The 20,397-nt window shown below is 41.3% G+C and overlaps 1 protein-coding gene across 1 annotated transcript in view; it reads right to left on the bottom strand.

The window, feature by feature from the left end:
- DNAH11 (dynein axonemal heavy chain 11) overlaps positions 1 to 20,397 on the bottom strand; it is a 417,881-nt gene that overhangs the window by 120,329 nt on the left and 277,155 nt on the right. The window contains exon 62 of the mRNA XM_030932862.1: positions 4,544 to 4,682. Within this exon, the coding sequence (XP_030788722.1) occupies positions 4,544 to 4,682 (139 nt within the window). The remainder of the gene's footprint in view (positions 1 to 4,543; positions 4,683 to 20,397) is intronic.

Here is a 20,397-nt window from a genome sequence, read left to right as displayed (position 1 = left end):
CAGTTGTAGGAAGTACCAATAACCTTATATCAGCTGGCGGTACTGGAACTGTAGGACAGCCTGTCTGCTGGAATATTCACCCCCCTCTTCATACCTCTGACGGAGGAGGACCACAAGACAAGGTCCGAGAAATTAGGGTATACAAAAAACTTGAAGAGTTGCAAAGGTCCCTGTACCCGGAAATTCACTACCACCCCTTGGCCTTGCCCAAAGCCCGAGGGAAAGAGAAAATTGATGCCCAGACCTTTGCCCTCCTCACGGCTACTCATAACCTGCTTAACAATTCCAACTCTAGTCTGGCTGATGACTGCTGGCTGTGTCTGCAATCAGGAGATCCCGTTCCTCTTGCCATACCCAGTAATAACTTAAATTATACATCCAATACCCCTTGCACCATAATTCCTCCCCTTAAAGTACAGCCTTTAGAATTTCCTAGTTCCTCTTGCATCTACTCCCCTCCCCTTAATAACACTTACGACCTCGATGTAGGATTCAATCAATTCAATAATTGTTCCACCATAGTAAATATTTTCCAATCGCTGTGTGCCCCAAACAGCTCGGTTTTTATATGTGGCAATAATAGGGCTTATACCTATTTACCTACTAACTGGACAGGACGCTGTGTCTTAGCCACACTTTTACCTGACATAGACATTATCCCTGGAGATGAACCTGTACCTATCCCAGCTATAGATCACTTTTTAGGAAGAAACAAAAGGGCAATACAATTTATCCCCTTACTTGCAGGATTAGGCATAACTACTGCCGTAGCAACTGGGGCTACAGGCCTAGGGGTTTCTGTTACTCAATACACCAAATTGTCTCGCCAACTGATCTCAGATATGCAGGCCATTTCGAGTACTATACAAGATTTACAAGATCAGGTAGATTCTCTGGCAGAAGTAGTGCTCCAAAATAGAAGAGGCCTAGATTTACTAACTGCAGAACAGGGAGGCATCTGCTTGGCTTTACAGGAGAAGTGCTGTTTTTATGCCAACAAATCCGGGATCGTCAGGGACAAAATCAGGCGTCTACAAGAAGACCTAGAAAAACGACGAAAGGAAATAACCGATAACCCGTTTTGGACTGGGTTCCATGGACTCCTTCCCTATCTTATGCCATTCCTGGGCCCCCTGCTTTGCCTATTGCTTTTACTCTCTGTAGGACCTTTGGTTTTCAATAAGCTCATGACATTCATTAAGCAACAAGTCGAGGCTATCCAAGCGAAGCCTATACAGGTCCATTATCATCGCCTAGAACAAGAAGATCGCGGTGGTTCATACTCACACCCATTATGACCACCTTCCCTATGCGCTGAACTGGACAGCCAATGACGGGTAAGAGAGTATCATCTCTCACTAACCTAAGACAGGAGGGCCGTCATAAGCTACTGCCTAATCCCATGACGGGTACCAGTGATGAGATGCATTACTCCAACCTAAGACAGGCGCAGTTCCCGAGGGACAATCTTCTAGCCATAATTATATATAAAAAAGGGGGACCTGTCCGGAGCCATGAGGCCCGGAATTAGCCGACCTCTGTTGCTTGATCTCCGCAAAGCGGAGACAAGAGGGCGCATTCCCGGGTTCTTTATTTATAAACCCTTCCCGCGCGCGCCCAAAGTTTCTCCCGCGCGCGCCTAAGTTTCTCCCGCGCGCGCCTAAGTTTCTCCCGCGCGCGCCAAAACTGTTCCCGCGCGCCAACCTTTCCCGCGCGCGCCAACCTTTCCCGCGCGCGCGCAAACATTTTCCCGCCCAGGAAGATATGCAGCCCAGGGCGCAGGTGCGATCCCGCGCCCGGGAAAAGTACAAACCCACGGCGCATGCGCGATTGTAATTTGAGAAGATCCGGCCCCTATCACCGCCCTGGCCCAACCTCTTCCCCTGCCAGCCTATATAAGGCATGACCCTACACTCAATAAACGAGACTTGATCAGGCTGTTTGTCTTGTCTCCATTTCTTGTGTTTTCTTGTCTCCTCCATTCCCACTCCCCCTTCCAGGGCCCGTTCGACTGTCCTGCAGGTCGGGACAATTATGATATTAACTGGTTATTTTGCTCGTTAGTTGATGCAGTTTCTTCCTAGCCTCGATGGTCTTTACATTTTGGCATGTTTTTGCGATGGCTGGTACCGGTTGTTCCTTTCCATGTTTAGGGCTTCCTTCAGGGTCTCTTGTAAGGCAGGCCTGGTGGTGACAAAATCTCTAAGCATTGGCTTATCTGTAAAGGATTTTATTTCTCCTTCACTTATGAAACTTAATTTGGCTGGATATGAAATTCTGGGTTTAAAATTCTTGTCTTTAAGAACGTTGAATATTGGCCCCCACTCTCTTCTGGCTTGTAGAGTTTCTGCCGAGAGATCTGCTGTTAGTCTGATGGGCTTCCCTTTGTGGGTAACCCGACCTTTCTCTCTGGCTGCCCTTAAGATTTTTTCCTTCATTTCAACTTTGGTGAATCTGGCAATTATGTGTCTTGGAGTTGCTCTTCTGGAGGAGTATCTTTGTGGCGTTCTCTGTATTTCCTGAATTTGAATGTTGGTCTGCCCTACTAGGTTGGGGAAGTTCTCCTGGATGATATCCTGAAGAGTGTTTTCCAACTTGGTTCCATTTTCCCCCTCACTTTCAGGCACCCCAATCAGACGTAGATTTGGTCTTTTTACGTAATCCCATACTTCTTGCAGGCTTTGTTCATTTCTTTTTCTTCTTTTTTCTTTTGGTTTCTCTTCTCGCTTCATTTCATTCATTTGATCTTCAATCGCTGATACTCTTTCTTCCAGTTGATCGAGTCGGTTACTGAAGCTTGTGCATTTGTCACGTATTTCTCATGTCATGGTTTTCATCTGTGTCATTTCGTTTATGATCTTCTCTGCATTAATTAGTCTAGCTGTCAATTCTTCCACTCTTTTTTCAAGATTTTTAGTTTCTTTGCGCTGGGTACGTAATTCCTCCTTTAGCTCTGATAAGTTTGATGGACTGAAGCCTTCTTCTCTCCTCTCGTCCAAGTCATTCTCTGACCAGCTTTGAGCCGTTGCTGGCGATGGGCTGCGCTCCTTTGCAGGGGGAGATGCGCTCTTATTTTTTGAATTTCCAGCTTTTCTGCCCTGCTTCTTCCCCATCTTTGTGGTTTTATCTGTCTCTGGTCTTTGATGGTGGTGACGTACTGATGGGGTTTTGGTATAGGTGTCCTTCCTGTTTGATAGTTTTCCTTCTGGCACTCAGAAGGACTGTCTGTTGGTCTGTTGGAGATTGCTTGAGGTCCACTCCAGATCCTGTTTGCCTGGGTATCAGCAGCAGAGGTTGCCGAAGATAGAATATTGCTGAACAGCGAGTGTACCCGTCTGATTCTTCCTTTGGAAGTTTCCTCTCAGGGGTGTACTCCACCCTGTGAGGTGTGGGGTGTCAGACTGCCCCTAGTGGGGGATTTCTCCCAGCTAGGCTACTCAGGGGTCAGGGACACACCTGAGCAGGCAGTCTGTCCGTTCTCAGATCTCAACCTCCGCGTTGGGAGATCCACGGCTCTCCCCAAAGCTGTCAGACAGAGTCATTCGCGTCTGCACCGGCTCCCGCTACTTCCCCTGTTGGTCTTCAGCTGTGCGCTGTCCCCAGAGGTGGAGACTACAGAGACAGGCAGGCTTCCTTGAGCTGCTGTGAGCTCCACCCAGTTCGAGCTTCCCAGCGGCTTTGTTTACCTACTTAAGCCTCAGCAGTGGCGGGCGCCCCTCCCCCAGCCTCGCTGCTGCCTTGCAGATAGATCGCGGCAGACTGCTGTGTTAGCAGTGAGGGAGGCTTCGTGGGCGTGGGACCCTCCCGGCCAGGTGTGGGATATATTCTCCTGGTGTGCCTGTATGCTTACAGCACAGTATTGGGGTGGGAGTTACCCGATTTTCCAGGTGTTGTGTGTCTCAGTTCCCCTGGCTAGGAAAACGGATCCCCTTCCCCCTTGCGCTTCCAGGTGAGGCGATGCCTCGCCCTGCTTCAGCTCTCGCTGGTCAGGCTGCAGCAGCTGACCAGCACCGATTGTCCGGCACTCCCTAGTGAGATGACCCCAGTACCTCAGTTGAAAATGCAGAAATCACCGGTCTTCTGTGTCGCTCGCGCTGGGAGTTGGAGACTGGAGCTGTTCCTATTCGGCCATCTTGCTCCGCCCCCCTATTTTTGTTTTTAAAAGACTTTTTCACAATGTGGTAAGAAAGGAAGGAAGGAAGGCAGAAAGTAGAAAAAATAAATACATAACCCACCCACAGCTGATGTACTCTATTGTCTTAAAGTGGATACAAGACCACTAACTTCTGATAAAGTATATGTCTTCCCTGTTTTCATTGGAGATCAGACTGATGGCACACTGAGTTCAGGACTATATATTAAAAGATATGTACTTGATCATTTCTTCCTTCTGGTGAGTTAGAGCCACAGTATGAGTGATTTTTAAATATTATCCTTTGTTGTTAATTCCATGTCTATTTAGTTATTATTGGTGGCAAATAATAAAATTCCCACGAGCAGATCTGAATATTTTAGTTAGAATGTTTGGAAGAAAAGGTTTAACTTGCCTCAAGTTCCTTGACAAGTCTATTAGCTAATTTGATGGTTTTGTCGGTTTGGGTCACCTCTTCTTGACACCGGACTTTCTCAGCTGTTGCTTTTTCAAATGATGCTGTGAGTCTGGTCAGATTTCGATCCAGATCCTGAATCAGAATTGAATTAACTTTTCAGTCATTTTTAGTTAAAACAGAGAGATTACAATCATCTTAAAACATCTGTTACTGTAAGGTAAATGGACAAACCTCTTCCCCCCATTAACCTTCGTCCCTTTACCATTCGTATTTTAGGGAAGAAGGAAAAGAAGGATATAATGAAATAAACACATCAGTGCCACTATAAACTAACAGCTCACGATGTGGTCTTCTTCCATCTCCACTGGGCAGAATGCAAGGAGCCACTGGGGTGAATGGATGCGCCCTGAAGATGCAAATGTGCTGTAGGTGCACTATCATTCCCCTCTGCTCTTCTTGCACCTAAGCCTCATCCTCCAATACCAGCTTTATTAAAGACAAGAGTGACTTGTTTGGTTTCTCCACCTACTGATTCTTTTCTCTTTGGGTTCATAATTCAGGCAGTGAAGAGGAGTGTTAATTACTAAGCCCTTTAGACCCGGCTAGGCCAATCAGATTTTTCTTTTTCTTTTTTTTTTTGGAATGAGTATTGCTCTGTTGCCCAGGCTGAGTGCAGTGGTGCAGTCTCAGCTCACTGCAACCTCTGCCCCCCAGGTTCAAGCGATTCCTGTGCCTCAGCCTCCTGAGTAGCTGGGATTACAGGTGTGCACCACCACGCCCAGCTAATTTTTGTAGATTTAGTAGAGACGAGGTTTCGCCCTGTTGGCCAGGCTGGTCTTGAATTCCTGGCCTCAAGTGATCCACCCACCTCGGCCTCCCAAAGTGCTGGGATTACAGGCGTGAGCTACTGTGCCTGGCCCACATTTTTCTCTTCTGGAGGCAGGAATTGAAACTCAGAGATAATCCATTGTCTTTAGCATTGAAAGACCTTGGAGGATGTGTGAATCAGAGGGCTTCATTTAAAGAGGGAACACCTTCCACCAGGGCACAGAAAAAATAGAGAAAACCATTGTGGAGAAAGAGAAAAGGATGAAAGGGACATACAAAGAGAAGCAAGATGAGAAGTCACACAGCCCTAGAGACTCCAAGAGAAGTTCATGGCAGCTTCTTGTTTCCTAGATCTCTTGGGGCCCCGGTCACCTTTTGTCCAGGAGTTTGTCTTTGTGTCCTTTTTGGCTAAGGTGTTTTGAATGAGTTCGTATCACTTACAGCCAGAAAGTCTTGACTGAGATGTCAAATGCTTGTGAGCCTCCTCACTATGGTATCTTGCTAGCATATTAAGTTCCAACAAACCTAATAAGATTTATAACACTGCTTTTGTAGATGCATGCAAAGTTCCTAGAAACTTTAACAAGAAAACTTGCAGAATATAACCTATTAATAATTTAGACTATATTTGTCGATGACCCAGTTATTTCACCATTACTTTATATTGCTAAAGCAGTATATATATACATAAATATGTATATACATCAAATTTAAGAGTAATATGTAAAATAGCATCAAATTTATGATAATTGATGGAGATATTATACATCACCAGTTAGAAATAAGTTTGAAATATGGCAGGGTGTGGTGGCTCCTGCCTGTAATCCCAGCACTTTGGGAGGCTGAGGCGGGCGGATCACAAAGTCAGAAGTTCGAGACCAGCCTGGCCAACACGGTGAAACCCCATCTCTACTAAAAATACAAAAATTAGCCGGGCGTGGTGGCAGGCACCTGTAATCCCAGCTACTCTGGAGGCTGAGGCAGGAGAATCGCTTGAGCCTGGGAGGCAGAGGTTGCAGTGAGCCGAGATCGAGCCATTGCACTGCAGCCTGGGAAACAAGAGCAAGATCCCGTCTCAAAAAAAAAAAAAAAAAAAAAAAAAAGAAAGAAAGAAAAAAGAAAGAAGATTGAAATAAAAATATTACAGGTCTATTTTGGGTTATTAAGGGTACTTACAATTTTACCAAACACAGAAGCACATGAAAGCTCTAGTATCAGACTCTGTGGGTTGATATTGAATGCTGCTATGTAAGCTAAGCAGTATCAAGTTATTTACCTTCTCTATGCTTCAACTTCAGTATCTTAAAAATGGAATTAATAACGTTACCTAGCTCAAAGGGGTGTTTTTTTGAGGATTAATTTTGATGATTCATAGAACAATACCTAGGACAGTGGAAGGCAATGGTTCTTAAATTTTTGGTCTCAAAACTCTTTTACATTCAGACCCCTACAGGGCACTGGTTCATACAGATGATATCAAGCAATATTTATGGTATTAGAAGTTAAAACTGACAAAAATTTAAAAATTAATTTAAGAATATGAATAAACTCACCATATATTAGCATAATTTTATTAAAAATAACAATATTACCCAAACAAAATTAATAAAAATGGAATTTAGATTTTTGTGAACCTAATTTTAACGTCTTATTTAACATAAGACTGTCAGATTCTTATACCTGCTATTGCGTTCAATCTGTTGAGGTGCTGCATGTCATACAGCCGCTGAAAAGCTCTGCTCTATGCTTGCTGGAGAATGAAGGTGAATAAAGCAGACAATGCCTTATGTAACTTGCAGGAGAGGAAACCGAGACAAAAATCAGCTGAGTGATTTGCTATAGTTTCACTAGCTAGTGAGTGAAAAAAAAACAAGGCTATGAACCCAAACCTTCTGAGTCCTGGACCAATTTAATGGAAGGCATTTAACAAAATAGATGTTTGAGAAGGTCCAGTTGTGAAGAGACAGAGCAAATACGTCCAGGCTTCCCAGTCAGATCACACATGGTATACTGTATAGTTAACAGTATCTAGCCTTGAGTTTAAAAATGTCTTGGTTCTGCCAGATATGGTGGCTCACACCTATAATCCCAGCACTTTTTGGGAGGCTGAAGTGGGTGGATCACCTGAGGTCAGGACTTCAAGATCAGCTTGGCCAGCAGGGTGAGACTCCATCTCTACTAAAAATACAAAAAATTAGCCTGGTGTGGGGGCGCATGCCTGCAGTCCAGCTACCCAGGAGGCTGAGGCACAAGAATTGCTTGAACCTAGGGGTCAAGGTTGTAGTGAGCTGAGATCGTGCCACTGCACTCCAACCTGGATGACGGAATGAGACTGTCTCAAATGAATGAATGAATGAATGAGTGAGTGAATGAATGAATGTATGTATGTATGTCTTGGTTTTAGTTCCTCTACCTCTTACTGGTCCTGGTGGTGTGGGCTCATTTTTCCCTTTATGTGAACTTTATATTTTCTCATTTGTAAAATGGGACTACTGCTACTAATACCTACTTCATAGGTAGGTGTGCTATGGAATCAAATGTGTGTTAATGCATGTAAAATATGGCACAGCACATTCAGCAAGCACATGTGAAGTTAGCTTGGTCTGCAAATATCACTGGAGTTTATTTCAAATGGGATACAAATTCACTCTGGTTCATTTTTTCATTGAATGAAAACATAACTTAATGGCAAATGTTTGAACCTGGGAGGTGGAGGTTGTAATGAGCTGAGAATGCACCACTGCACTCCAGCCTAGGCAACAAGAACGAAACTCTGTCTCAAAAGGAAAAAAAAATGTTCAAAGCAAATATATAATCATCAAGATGATTTTACTTTAAAATAAATATGATTAGGTTTCCAAAATATTTTCTGATGGGTCTTAATATTGCTTGTACCTTTCTCCTTGTTTTCAAAAAATTTTTCTCTATAGAAAACTCTATTCTTGCTGTTTTTCTTTTCTCACCACCCGTTCTCTCCTTCATCTATTTTAATCTGACTGTTATTCCTATCACTTTTTTCTTTGTTTTTCCCTACCATTTTACTGAAACATATGTGATACAAACCACCTATGAATCTGATAAACAAGCTTCATTCTCTCAAGTTACTAATCATTGTTTGAAAAACAAACAAACAAACAAACAATAACAACTAACAGTTACTGATCCTCTAGCAAGCACCCAGCACTATTCTAAGTATTTTCCATGTGTTAATGCATTTGATCAGTTCGGTAAGTCTCAGAGAGATTTTTTCATTTTATAGGTGAGGAAATTAGAGAGTCAATAAGGCAAAAAAGTTACTCAAGCTCACACAGACGGGAAGTACTGGGCTAAGATTCGACACGTGATGTTTGGCCCCACAGCCTGTGCTCAGATGCACTGTGGTATCTGCCCTCTTTACTGTTTGTTCCAGGTGATGGTTCCCTTCCCTCCCTTGGCCCCCATGACAACAATCTCTCCTGGCTCCTCATTCACCTTCCTAACCATCTCTTCTTCTTGCTCTTTCAGATATCATCATTCTATATCCATTTTATAAACTGTTTGTAACCCAAGTTTCTCTCTTTGACTTTGTTTTCATTCTGCTTCCCTCACCCATGTTCATTTTGCCTCCAGTCTCTTCCCCTTTGTTTGCTGGCCCAGAGTTATCTTTCCAAAAGGTAAATGTGATCAGTTTATCCCTCCTGCCCCCAACTGCGGTTCTTCAGTTGCGCTCCCTGTCTGACAGCGGCAGTACTCACATACGGCTCACAGATCCCTACTGGGGCTAGTTTATTCTGCTAGGGCTCACTGAATCTACGTTTGCCTTAGTTATTGTCTGTAACATGGTTAAAAGAAAATATAACTACTATTCATGACTGTCTGGGACTTTTTTTTGGCATTAAGAGTCTTCAATATTAGGGAGCTTAGTATATTCTGGCCCACAGGACAAACACTTACTTCTTAACCAACCCCTTGCAATTTCCTGTGTGATCATGTCCCTGCCTCACTTTTCACCACAAATGACCCCACACAGTGACATTTATACTCTACTCTTCAGCCATGTTGAGGTACTTATTGTCCACAGGACACAAGACCCTCTTTCTTGAAATACCCTTTCCCTATCTTCTGGGTGAAAACCTATTCATCTTTTAAGACTTGATTCAAGAGAAAACTGCTTCTCCAAACTTTTCCTGAGCACCCAACCACATCCTCACCTGCAGAACTGACCAATGCCATTCTTTGCGCTCCAGTGGCAGCCAGTGCAACCTCCCTTGGCAGCACTTAGCAAATTAAACAGCATTTAGTAAATCTGTAAGATTTTTCAGAGCAGGGACTGAGCCTTCTGTGTCCCCCAGACTCCAGTGCCTAGTCCAGTGTTACAAAATGTTTGTTGACTGTTAAAAGGAAAGTGAGTCCTTCAACTAGAATAAACCTTTTAGTTGAAATATAAAATATGGTTCTGTTTGTCAATTTAACTAATAGTTTTTGAGTTCCTCTTGTGTCAGGTGCTAGGCATAAAAAGTTAGAAGACTTTAAGGAGCTCACAGTGTGGAGGACAAAGGAAATGAAAGTTCACATGTTAGGATGAAGTGTACAACTGATGTGTAGGGTGTGTGGAATAATAGGGAAACTGATCAAGTATTTTCTCCAAGGAGTTCCCCTAAAGTCCAAGCTTGATCTAGGAGAACAGCGAGAATTAGCAGATGATAAAGTACCAGATCCCAAATAGCTTTCAGTGTTAGCACACAGCAAAGGTCAGTACCCACTAGGTACTAGGTACCAGGACCCACATACCAAATCTAGCAGCCATCTGGTTTCGTGTGGCCTATGAGTAAAGAATGGATTTTACATTTTAAACGTTAAATGTAAAAAATATTAACCTTTACCTCAGAATAGTTGTGCAAAGATTTGAGAACACAGAGGGATATCACCAAAATGGCAAAGTCGAAGTAATCTGGCTTCACTCTCGCCTACAGAAAACCCAAAACAAATATCCAGCGCTAAGACTATCACCAGCAACATCCCAGAACTCAAATCTGAGGCTGAGACATTACCCAGAGCCACAGAGAAGTAAAAAACTCTGAGCAGCAGAAGAAATAATGTCTCTATTTGCAATGCCCCTACCCAAATTTACTCAGGCACTGCACGTAGAAAATGCCCCCCAGACTCATGGTTTCTACACTGGAGAAAGTGAGACTGAGGTGGGCAGTTATTTTCCCCACTCAGTCACCTTACATTCCCTTGCAGGAAAACTGCTTTTTACCTCAACCCGTGGGAAGTATTCCAAGTGTCTATAGAGACAAAAATCCCTGCAAGCATCTAGTGATAAAGAGGGAAGGTGAGACTAGCAACTGCAACCCATGAAACTCTGCTCTTTATCTCAGCCAAAGGAGATGCCAAACCAGAGTAGCTTTTCAACAGCACTACACTGTACGAGGCACACTCCATGGGTCTTCTGGGCACAAAGCCCCTAGCTAGCTTTTCCACAAAGTCAGAGTATTTTTGGGGGGCCCCTTACCCTCAATTTAGGATGGTCAGTACTTCGAGCATTTCTAAGAGTCAAGGCAAACCTGGGCTTAATGTTCCATATAGTGCTGAAAAGGAAGCCGTGATCTAGAATTAAGGAACTCAACAGGCAAATACAAATAACCTCTAAGCAAACATACTCTACAAAGACCAAAATAAGCCAGTCAGCAAAGACTGGCATAAATAACTGATCCTTCAGTGTAAAGCCATAGATGTATGTCCACAAGAAACAGCAGCAAACAGGGAGCCATGACCTCTCCAAACAAAGCAAGGAGTGAATGACCAACTCTAATGGGATGATGATATGGGAGCTCTCAGATCAATAATTCAAAATAGTAGTTTAAGAAAACTCAGCCGACTCCAAGATAATACAAAAAAGCAATTCATAAATTTATCAGAAGTTTAAGAGATTGAAACAATTTTTAAAAAATCAAACAGAAATCCTGGAACTGAGAAATACATTTGCTGAAGTGAAAAATGAATTTGAGGCTTTAAAGAGCAGAATGAGTAAAGCAGAAGAAAGAATCACCAATTTCAAAGACAGGCTATATGAAAATATGCAGAGGTGAAAAAAGGAAAAATGATGAAACGAACAAATGTCTACAGAGAATGACCTCAAAAGAGCACATCTAACAGTCACTGGAGTTTAAGAGGGAGTTTGAAAAGAGCAAGATGCAGAAAGCTTGTTCAAAGAAAGAAGTATATATAGTAAACATGAACAGATCTAAGTGGAGAGATCGACTGAAATACAGTAATAATAGGGGACTTCGACACCCCAACCTCACTAATAGACAGATCATCCAGACATGAAATCAACAAAGAAACATTAATGATAAACTAAACACTAGACCACATATGTCTAAATGACATTTATAGAACATTTCATTGAACAGCTGCAGAATACAAATTCTTTTCTTTTTTTGAGACAGAGTCTCACTCTGTCACCCAGGCTGGTGTGCAATGGCACGATCTCGGCTCACTGCAGCCTCCGCCTCCTGGCTTTAAGCAATTCTCCTGCCTCAGCCTCCTGAGTAGCTGGGACTACAAGCATGTGCCACCACGCCCAGCTAATTTTTGTATTTTTAGTAGAGATGGGGTTTCACCACATTGGCCAGGATGGTCTCTATCTCCTGACCACGTGATCCGCCCACCTCAGCCTCCCAAAGTGCTGGGATTATAGGCGTGAGCCACTGCACGGCCTGACAAATTCTTTTCATCAGCACATGGAACATTCTCCAGAACTGACCACATATTAGCCCACAAAACAAGTCTCAACAAATTCAAAAAAGTAAAAATCATATCAAGTACCTTTTCTGATTACAATGGAATAAAACTAGAAATCAATAACAAGAGGAACTTTGGCAACTATACGAACACAGGAAAGTTAAACATGCTTCTACTCAGTGGGTCAATAACATAAAAGGAAATTTAAAAATTTTTTGAGACAAATTAATATGGAAACCCAACATATTCAGTCTATGGAATACAGCAAAAGCAATACTAAGAGAGAAGTTTACAGCAATACATCAAATGCCTACATAGAAAAATAAAAACATTAAAATAACAAACCTAATGATACACCTCAAGGAACTAAAATAGCAAGAACAAATCAAACCCAAAATTTTTAGAAGGAAAGAAATAAGAAAAATCAGAGCATAGTAAATGACTGAGATTAAAAAATACAAACTATCAATGAAATGAAAAGTTCATTTTTTGAAAAGGTAAACAAAATCAACTAACCTATAAAGAAAAAGAAGGAGAGAAGACTCAAATAAAATAATAAATGAAAATGAATATATAACAACCGATACCACAGAAATATGAAGGATCATTAGAAACTATTATTAACATGTACATGCCAACATATTGGAAAACCTATAAGAAATAAATTCCTGCACATATACAATCTACCACTATTGAACCATGAAGAAATAGAAAATCTGAACAAACCAGTATTGAGTAATGAGATTGAAGCAATAATAAAAAGTGTCCATCAAGAAAACCCGAGGACCTAATGGCTTTACTGTTGAATTCTACCAAACAATTGAATAACACCAATTCTACTCAAACTTTTTCAAAAATTTGAAGAGGGAACACTTCCACACTCATTTGATGAGACCAGCATAACCTGACACCAAAACTAGACAAGAACACAACAAAAAACTACAGTCAGTATCTCAGATGAAGACAGATGCAAAAATTCTCAACAAAATACTAGCAAACTGAATACAACACCCATTGAAAAGATTATTCAGCATGACCACGTGGGATTCAACCCAGGGATACAAGAACAGTCCATATGCAAATGAGTAAATGTAATACATCTTATTAAGAGAATAAAGAACAAAAACTGTATGATCCTTTTAATAGATGCTAAAAAAAAACACTCAACAAAATTCAGTATCTCTTTATGATAAAAATGCTCAACAAACTGGGTATGGAAGGCACATACCTCAACACAAAAAAGGTCAAATATGACAAAGTCACAGCTAACATCACACTTAATGCATAAAAATGGAATTCCTTTTCTCTAAGACGTGAAATAACACAGGACATTTTCACCACTTTTATTCAACATAGTACTGGAAGTTCTAGCCAGAGCACTTACGCAAGAGAATGAAACAAAGGACATCTACGTTGGAAAGGAAGAAGTCAAATTAGTCTTGTTTACAGATGATCTGATCTTATTCCGAGAAAAACCTAAATAATTCACAAAAAAACTGTTAGTAAAGTTGAAGGATACAAAATCAACATACACTGACATTTCTACACACCAACAATGAACAGTCTCAAAAAGAAATCAAGAAAACAATCCCATTTAAAAGAGCTACAAAAAATATAAAATACCTAGTAATAAATTCGACCAAAGAAATAAAATATCTCTACAGGAAAAACTACAAAATTTTGATAAAAGAAATTGAAGAGGAGACACAAAAATGGAAAAGTATCCTATGCTTATAGGTTAGAAGAATACAGTTAAAATGTCCGTACTACCCAAAGCAATCTAAAGAGTCAACACAATCCCTATCAAAATACCAACGACATTGTTCACAGAAATAGGACCACCACCTAAAATTCATACAGAACCACAGAAGACTCAGCAATCTTGAGCAAAAAGAATGAAGCTGGAGGACTCACACTCTATGATTTCAAAGTATACTATAAAGCCATAATAACCAAACCAGCATGGTACTGGCACAAAACAGACACATAGACCAATGCAGCAGGATGGAGAACCCAGAAATAAATCCACACATTTATAGCCAATTCATTTTTGCTAAAGGCACAAAGAACATACACTGAGAAAAGGACAGTCTCCTCAATATATGGTAGAGAGAAAATTAGATAACCACATACAGAAAGTGAGACTAGACCCCTATCTCTCACCATACACAAAAATCAAATAAAAATGGATTAAAGTCTTAAATCCAAGACTTAAAACTGTAAAACTACTAGAAGAAAACACTAGGGAAATGCCTCAGGACATTGGTCTGGGCAAAAATTTCCACTGTAAGACCACAAAAGCATAGGCAGCAAAAGTAGAAAGAGACAAATGGGATCATATTAAGATCACATAGCAAAGGAAGTAATCAAAGTGAAGAGACAACCCACAGAGTAGGCAAAAGTATTTGCAAAGTATGTATCTGACATGGGGCTAATATCTGGAATATACAAGGAATTCAAACAACTGAACAGTAAAACAACAAATAACCTGATTTAAAAATGGGCAAAAGATCTGAAGAGATATTTTTCAAAAGAAGACACCAAAAAGGCCAACAGGTATATAAAAAATGCTGAACATTACTAATAATCAGGGAAATGCAAATCAAAATCACAATGAGATATCATTTTACCCCAGTTAAAATAACTCTTATCAAAAACACAAAAAATAATGGATGCCAGTGAGTATGTGGAGAAAGAATATGTAAAAGAAAGGAAATCATCATATTAAAAAGGTATCTGTGCTTCCATGTTTATTGTAACACTGTTCATAATATCCAAGATGTGGAATGAACCTAAATGCACCTCAATGGATGGATAAGAAAATGTTGTATACTGACACAATGGAATATTATTTAGCCATTAAAAAATGAAATCCTGGCCGGGCGCGGTGGCTCACGCCTGTAATCCCAGCACTTTGGGAGGCCGAGACGGGCGGATCACAAGGTCAGGAGATCGAGACCATGGTGAAACCCCATCTCTACTAAAAATACAAAAAATTAGCCGGGCGCGGTGGTGGGCGCCTGTAGTCCCAGCTACTCAGGAGGCTGAGGCAGGAGAATGGCGTGAACCCGGGAGGTGGAGCTTGCAGTGAGCTGAGATCGCGCCACTGCACTCCAGCCTGGGCGACAGAGCGAGACTCCGTCTCAAAAAAAAAAAAAAAAAAAAAAAATGAAATCCTGTCATTTGCAAACACAGATAGAATTGGAGGTCATTATGCAAAGTGAAATAAGCCAGGCACAGAATGATAAATACTGTATGTTCTCACTCATATGTGGGAGCTAAAAAAGTGGATCTCATGGAGGTAGAGAGCTGACTGATGGTTATCAGAGCCTGGTAAGTGTAGGAGGAGGTGGGGGATAAAAAGAGGTTGATTAATGGGTACATAGTTAGAAAAAATTAGATCTAGTATTTGATAACAGAGTAGGGGGACTATAGCTAAGAATAATTTGTTGTATAGTTGACAACAGCAGGAGGAGAGGAATTAGAATGCTCCCAAAATAAAGAAGGATAAATGTTTGTGGTGATCAATGTCCCAATTGCCCTGATTTGATCATTACAGACTGTATGCATATATCAAAATATCATGTACCCCAAAATATATACATTATGCATCAATTTAAAAAGGTAGCAGAATATGTCCAAGCTAGCTCATGAATTAGCTAGCTAAATAAAGTTTTTAAAAAAGAGTTAAGAACATTGACTCCTGGCCTACAAAGCCTAATATAGTTACGATTTACAGAAGAAATTTGGTTATCTGGTATAGAGTAACAGTCACCCATCATGGCAGACTGCCCTTGCTCCAGTTCCAGCTCTATCTTCCTCCTTGTGATGTTCATCTATAAACTGGAGCTGAAAACAGTTCCTTCTTCTTAAGGTTTTTGAAGATGACTCTATTAAATCACTGTATGCTTAGATCTGCATCTGGCACAGACCAGGTAGTCCTTTAAGTGTTAGCTCTGATGATGATGATGTAGTCCTTTAAGTGTTAGCTCTGATGATGATGATGATGATGATGACGACAACGATGACGATGACAACATACTAAATGAGATAGGATTTTGAAACCATGGTCTAACCTGACTAGGTCCACCAAACTTTACTTGCCTCACTTGTTTTTAGTCACTTGCTTTTTGTTGACTAAAAAACCCTATATAGCTAAAAGTCACATGGCTGAATAATATATATCTAAATTCCCACTAGCTTCCTTATAGATAACATCTCTGATGTATAGGTCACCACACTAATGATTGTTTTTCAGGGACCTGGAGTCCGCTCTTGCCCAGTTCAAACTGGCTGAGCACCCCCTATCATTCACCTGGGCTTGCATGAGTGTCTGATGGGTGACCTTTTGACATCACTGGGCCCAAAACTCCACCCTCAGATCATGCTAACACTGCCATGTTCTGAACTTGTGTCCATGAAGAGCCATAAATTCTGACTATGCTTGTGAAGACTGCCAATTACCTCACTTTTCCTTACCTCCAATCACCTTCCCATCATAGACCATCCTGCTTCTTTATCCCATAAATATCCCTAAAACCCGTATTCAAGGAAGTAGATGTGCAACTTGTTCTCCCATTTCATCACTTTGCTGCCTTGTGGATAAACCCTTCCTCTACTGCAAAATTCATTGTCTCAGTGATTGGCAAGCTGTGTGATGGGCAAAACATGCCTGGTTCGATAACACTTTTACCAAGAGGATGGTATTGGCTGAATGAAATATGTTTTTTACATCCAAGTGATAGGGTTGAATTTGTACTGTATAAAAGTTCATTTGAAAGGACAAGAGACTGGCACTAGGGAAATCAGAGGTTATTTTAGCAATCCAAATTAACATGAATCCAATTCACTGTAAATCAGAAGATGGTAGGGCCAAAGAGATTGAGATAGATACATAAGACAGCCTTAACAGTGATTTCTTAGAGTGAAATCTCCTGACCTACCAGCATTGGGATCTTCTGGAATTCTTAATTAAAATTCAGATTCTGGAGCCCCCAGTTGAAAACTTCAGAATCAGAGTTTGTACTTGTGTGGCGTCTAGAAAACTGCATTTTACAAGCTCCTTGGGTGTCTTTTTCTGCACTCTAATATCGATGACCTCTACTTTGGGAGTTAAATTTACCAGACTTTGGTGACTATCTCTCCAGTTTGAGGAAGAATAGAGGTTTTGCCTATGTTTCTTATTTGGGCACTGGAAACAGAATAGGATATGTGGGAGCTGTATAAGTCTCTATAGAAAGTGACATTAGTGACTGTTGCTTCACAGGAAATACCTCCTAGCTCCACAATGAGATGCACAGCCCTTCAAGATTGAAACAGAATGACCTAAATACACACAGAGCTAAGGTATAAAATGACTCACATCAGTTCCCTTCATAAAGTTGGGAAAAGGAGCTGGGTGTTGGGAGACCACAGTTTCCTTTGTTTCTGTGCCTCTTGTGAAGAAGAAATGGCAGATCTTGTTCTGGATAATCTAACCATATTTGGATAGATCACGGGCTTGAAAGACAGAGATGTTGTTTCCCTGGAAGTAGGAGACAGCTTTGTTACCTAACCACAATACCAAAGATAATGTTTCCATCTGGGGCAAAGGTTCAGGAGGTTTGCCTGTGGTTCTCTTTATCCTGGGGTTTCCTAAGCTTGGGATTTCTCATCCATGACATAAACCCACTGTGTATGTAGCATCCACCTATCTTCTCTGCATCATTCCCACAGGACTTGGGAGGTAAGCGGAACTGGTATGAACATGAAGCTCAGTCTCCTTGCTGTGCTGTGAGTAATGAAATCCTTTGGTCTCTGATTTATGAGTCTCATGTCTTCTTCCATCATCCATGAAACTGTGGCAGACTAACTTGTTAGTTTGCAAGTAGGGTAAAATGTTGGTGCCTTCACAGTTCTTGACAGACTCTGGCCTCTCAGGTTCTAGAAGTAAATAGAGTGAGGAAGGAGGGACTTGGCCCAAGGATTTGAGTGCACCAGAAACCCTAAACCAGTGATTCATCAGAACCACTCAAAGTGCTTGTTAAAACCAAGGTTCCTGGGCTTCACCACCAGAGTTTCTGATTCAGCAGGTCAGGGATTAGATCTGAGAATCAGTATGTCTAATAAGTTTCCAGGTGACATTGACACTGCTGGTCAGGGAACACACTTTGAGAAACACTGCCCTAAAGAGACTGAATTTGAATTTTATTTAGAGTAAGCCTTAGGCCCTGTATGTTTGCAAGACATGATGGTCTTTGTTCCATCCAGCTCAGCAATTTTTTTTTCACTTCAGTATGAAGCCTTCTTTTAGTCTGAATTTAGAAACAAAGCCTCAAAAGAACAAATACATAGAGATCAGCCCACTGGTATAAATGAATTTCCATTGCAGCATAGTTGAAATCAGGCATATTCTGGCTTTGAGAGGCAAGAAGGCAATAGGAGGCATAAGATCAGCAGGAGGGAAAGTTCATGGAGGAGGAGAAACAAGAGGCTGGAGCAAATGAAGGCAAAGCTAGCAAAAATTATACCTTCACATGTGCTCAAACCTTTATCTGACTGCATCCCAACAGGCAGAAACTATTCAAAGGTACCTTGTCCTTAGCATAACCAGCCACATGGCCTTGGTAGAGACTTAAACCTTGGTGGCAACTACAGCCAGAGGTTTTGCCATATTCATACCAAATCCACTCTTGGTAGGGGGACCAAGGTGACCCACTCTTCATAAAGCTATTTTGATTATTACTTTGCGCTCCTTTTCTCCGTATTTGAAAAGTTAGTTCTGAGGCTTATTAATATGTAAACTTCTGTTTAAATTGTAGATCTCTGAAAATAATTGGTATGAATAATTCTTTTCAGCCAGTTGCAGGCTACATCCAAAGGATTACTAGTTCTGCAACCACAGAAAGTATTAACTGTGGTTAACTCTATGGTTGTCTTAAGTATCCTCATATTTTTCCTATAAACATTTAATTACTTCTAACATTGATATGAAACTATTAAGAATAGATACCATTTTCTAAAGGTTTTAGTTAAGTTGAAAGGGAGAATTTTGACTAATGAACAATGATAATTGCTATAAAATTAATATGTTTGTCCTAAACTTGTCTAAACCAGCAGTTGTGGTTGCCCACTTTTCTTTTACCAGTCACCAGGTATTTATTGAACAGTATGCTTCATGCTACCGTAGGAATATGCCCTGCCTGGAGAGAGAGGAGGGGATGGTCAGGTCACCTGGCCAGGGAGTGGTGGTCAGGAGGGCCCATTAGAAACAGGAGCCTTAAAAGATAAGAGGGAGTGCATTATTGTGGGAGGGGCTGAAATTATCCATGTTGTAAGGAGAGAGCTTTTGGGACTGTTAACCATCTTATTAAAATAATGTCATAAAAAGATGCATTGTAATTACTGAAGGTCAAAACGAGAGTGGCAATTTAAGCCCTTTCTGGTATATTCGAGAAATCAGTCAATGCCTTGGGCTCTGCTCTGACAAGTTCATCTTATTCCTCTGCTTTTGATAACTTGCCCTGAAATCTTGGAGGTGCTGTTAGAAAATGTCCTTCACCTTATTTTTATTGCCAAGTTGCCAAGGAGTGGCCCCAGCCATAAGCAGGTCAAATTCAAACCCCATTCTACAGGAAGCCCGGCTTGACTGCCTGGCCACTCTGGGCACCATATTCTAGACTGCAGTGGCTGCCGAGTTTACCTCCTCAGAGACCAATGGCAGGATTTAACTTTGAGTTAGAAGCATCCTCCCTGAGGTCTACCCTAAGTTCCCATTGCTTCTTAATCTTCACATTTTCATTGGGCAATATTTCTACACACATGATCTTTACACCAACTAGTATGGTTTGAATCTGTGTCCCCATCAAATCCCAAGTCGAATCGTAATCCTTTATGTTGGTAGTGGGGCCCGGTGGGAGGCAATCGGATCATGAGGATGCTTAGCACCCCATGAATGGTTTAGTACCATCCTCTTGGTACTGTCCTCATGACAGTGAGTTCTCATGAGATTTAGTCATTTAAAAGTGTGGAGCAGCCCCTCCCCATCTCTCACTCCTGCTTCTGCCATGTAAGATGCCTGATCCCCCTTTGCTTTCTGCCATGGTTGAAAGTTTCCTGAAGCCCCGCCCAAAGCAGGAACTGTGATGCTTTCTGTACAGCCTATAGAATCACGGGCCAATTAAACTCCTTTCTTTAAAAGTTACCCAGTCTCAGGTATTTCTTTATAGCAATGCGAGAACAGACGAATACACCAACTATTCCCAAATATATACTTCTGACCCAGGCTTTTCTCTCAAACCCAGTCATGACTGCT

The sequence above is a fragment of the Rhinopithecus roxellana genome, chromosome 6, assembly GCF_007565055.1.
Source record: "Rhinopithecus roxellana isolate Shanxi Qingling chromosome 6, ASM756505v1, whole genome shotgun sequence".
In the NCBI taxonomy this organism is placed as follows: domain Eukaryota; kingdom Metazoa; phylum Chordata; class Mammalia; order Primates; family Cercopithecidae; genus Rhinopithecus; species Rhinopithecus roxellana.
This window is presented reverse-complemented; position numbering and strand designations above follow the sequence as displayed.